General features: G+C 57.3%; 1 protein-coding gene across 1 annotated transcript; it reads left to right on the top strand.

The window, feature by feature from the left end:
* Nucleotides 1-404: 404 nt before the first annotated feature.
* On the top strand, nt 405-1,818 carry LOC139046553 (ral guanine nucleotide dissociation stimulator-like). The gene is made up of 4 exons (XM_070520247.1): nt 405-483; nt 857-978; nt 1,184-1,275; nt 1,606-1,818. Exons 2-4 carry the CDS (start codon nt 869-871, stop codon nt 1,665-1,667), a joined length of 264 nt encoding a protein of 87 aa, XP_070376348.1. The 5' UTR covers nt 405-483; nt 857-868; the 3' UTR covers nt 1,668-1,818.
* Nucleotides 1,819-2,774: the final 956 nt, after the last annotated feature.

The following is a 2,774-nucleotide window of genomic DNA, read 5'->3' as shown; positions in this document are numbered from 1 at the left end:
GTGTCAGGCCCATCTCCTCAGTGGGTGATGCAGGCTCTGCATAAGCCACCGTCCAGGTTCCCTGGGCTGCTGAGGCTCAGAGCTGCCTGACTGTGTGGCACCAGGAGGTGGTGTCTGAGCTGGACTCAGCCTCTGCCTCTGGCCCTGCCAGTGAGGGAAGAGAAGTCGGGCCCCTCCCGGTCAGGAAGCACATCAGTGGCTGAGCTGTCCCTTCCTGCCTGAGGCCTCAGTCTCCCCACGTGTCATCAGAGAGGGTTGGGTTACAAGGTCTCTTGCCTCAGTTGCTCTGCGCCCCCTGCTCTGGAGCCCAGAGACTGGCCCAGGTCTAAGTCCGGGCTCTGGATGGGTCTGCCCACTGGCAGTAGTGCAACATTGCAAGAGGTGTGGAACAGGGGCTAGTGCTGGCCCAAGCGGGCTGTTTCTGATGGACTGCGGCTGTCTGCCTTCCAGCGCAATGTGCTCAACTGTCGGAAATGGAATGAGGTAAGCGGCTGTGGCCTCCCGGTGGGGAGGGTGGGGGTTGGAAATCAGAGACCCCCCCGCAGTGGGCAGGACCCCCTCTGGCCCAATCCCCAGGGTGGAACATTTATTTGCACAGTTCGATATACAGAGATAGGGATCCTATGGCATTGTCGGGTGGGTTAAGGGCTGGCATCAAAGACTCCTTCCTGGAGGAGGAGCTATTTGGGGCCAAGTGTGAGAGCAGGCAAGTCCTGACTGGAATCGCAGGGAGGGAGGGTTCCCAAGTGGGCAAAGGCCCCAGACTGGCCCCTTGCCCTCTTCCTCAGCCCCTCCACGAGCCCTGCAGGGTCCCCCACTCAGGCCCTGTGGGCATCCTGTGCTTGCTCTGTCCTAGCAATTCAAACTGATGGAGGAGATCGAGCTGCTCCAGGAGGCTGCAAATCTGTACACCGTGCAGCCCGACGAGCACTTTGGGGCCTGGTTCCAGGCCGTGGAGCCCCTGAGCAAGGAGGAGAGGTGAGTCAGGTCAGGAGTTGGGGGAGGGCAGGGCAGACTTTCTCTGCCGACCAGCTCCAGAGCCCATGGCCATTGCTCCATGGTCAGCCCCTGATCTGATTGCATGGCGACCCCTGGGGCCCTTCGACTCCAGCTGCTGGCAGGCTCCAGGATGCACATGTGATGTGTGGCTCCTGAGAGCTCCCAGCTCTGCTCTGTCCTGTAGCTACAGCCTGTCCTGCCAGCTGGAGCCCCGATACCACTGGGTCAGAAAGATTCGACTCTTCTTCAAACACAAGAAGAACCGCTCAGGGCAGAGTGAGTGTCCAGACCGGCAGTGGCTGAATCCACGGGCTCAGGAAACATTCAGGCTGAGCGTGGGCCTGGGGAGGCAGACAGCTGGCCCTGGGCTCCAGCTCCACTGCTGAGCAGTCCCGTCCTGGGCAATTGCACTCATGTTTCTGGGACTGGTTTCCTCCTCTGTGAAGTGGGTGACGCTAAATATCAGCCCCTGTGTCAGGGACAGATGGGGTGCTTTTGGCTGAGCACTGAGCACAGGGGTAGAGCACAGAGCGCAGTGGGGGCCGGGATGGGGTGTGCACTGTGGTTCCAGGGCAGGCCGCTCAGGAAATGCCTCTCTTTCTCCAGACACCAGACCCCTAACCAAGGGCCCAGTGTTGGTGGCCGATGACCCTCCTGAGACCAGCTGAGCTACAGCGGGGACACAGCATTGACACTCAGGGTGCACTGGGCCACCTCCTCTGATTCTGATGACGAGAACCTTGTGATCCGTTTCTTGGGGTCCCCTGTTGGCCACGAGGGAAGGCACCAACCCCTCTTCTCCCTCCCCCCTTTTGCCCAGCACCGATTTCCCTATTTGGCAGGGCCATATTTTGTTGTCAATGGTAAATGCTCTGTTTGAGTATTATATTAAATTGTCGCTTCTTTCTAATCCTGGGAGTGGAGGTGTGAGTCTTTCGCTCGCAGCGCTCATGGAAACCAGATCCAGAAACTCACATTCCTCCTCGAATTTAGAAATCTCCCAGAGTGAGCAGCTCAGTTTGTGTGGAGAAGGGAGAAGTGCCAGTCCCCTCCCTGGCTACTGAAAGACATGCCCAAGTGCCCCTCCCGCCGAGGACAGGATCATTGCAGTGTGGTTCAGCCTGTCCCGGAGCAGAGATGGCCCTTCCGACCTCTTGGGACTAAGCGGTTGGAGGCGTTTTCTCGGGCAGAGCCACAACCACTAAGCTGGGCGTGTCTGTCAAACTAGCACGTGCCTGTCCCTAGCACACGTCCTGCCCAGGACAGTGGCTGCCTTTCTACACTCTGCCGGAAGAGGGAACATTTTCCCGGTTTCTCTTGCACACAGCTTAGGACCTTGTTTTCTGATTCAGTCTCCGCAATGGCTTCAGCTCTAAGTGGGGAAAATACTGTCAAAAGCTCAAAACGTGCACATAGAGAGGATGAGGCCAGAGGAAGGTCCTGTGGACATGGACCATGGGCAGGCAGGACTCTTCCTTCTCGGGCCCACTAGGGGCTCCCTGTTCACCTCTGACCTAGACTGGATCCCCTTGGGCTTCTGGTCCCTGACTCCGAATACCATTTCCTGCTTGTTGTCTATCCAAGGGGAAAGCTGTGGGATGCAGCTTTTAGGGCCTCAGCCAGGTCTCCCTCCATAAACCAAGTGCTCCCAACAATCTGTTCCAGAAAATATAACCAGAGACAACACTTTCCAACTCATCTTATGAGCCCAGCAGTACTCTAAAAGCAAAACTAGAGTTTAAAAGTAGGGAAAACTTGAGAACAACAAGTCTCAG

This window comes from Equus asinus, chromosome 11 (genome assembly GCF_041296235.1).
Source record: "Equus asinus isolate D_3611 breed Donkey chromosome 11, EquAss-T2T_v2, whole genome shotgun sequence".
NCBI lineage: Eukaryota > Metazoa > Chordata > Mammalia > Perissodactyla > Equidae > Equus > Equus asinus.
Note: the sequence above shows the minus strand (reverse complement) of the source record. Positions and strands in the feature narration are given on the sequence as shown.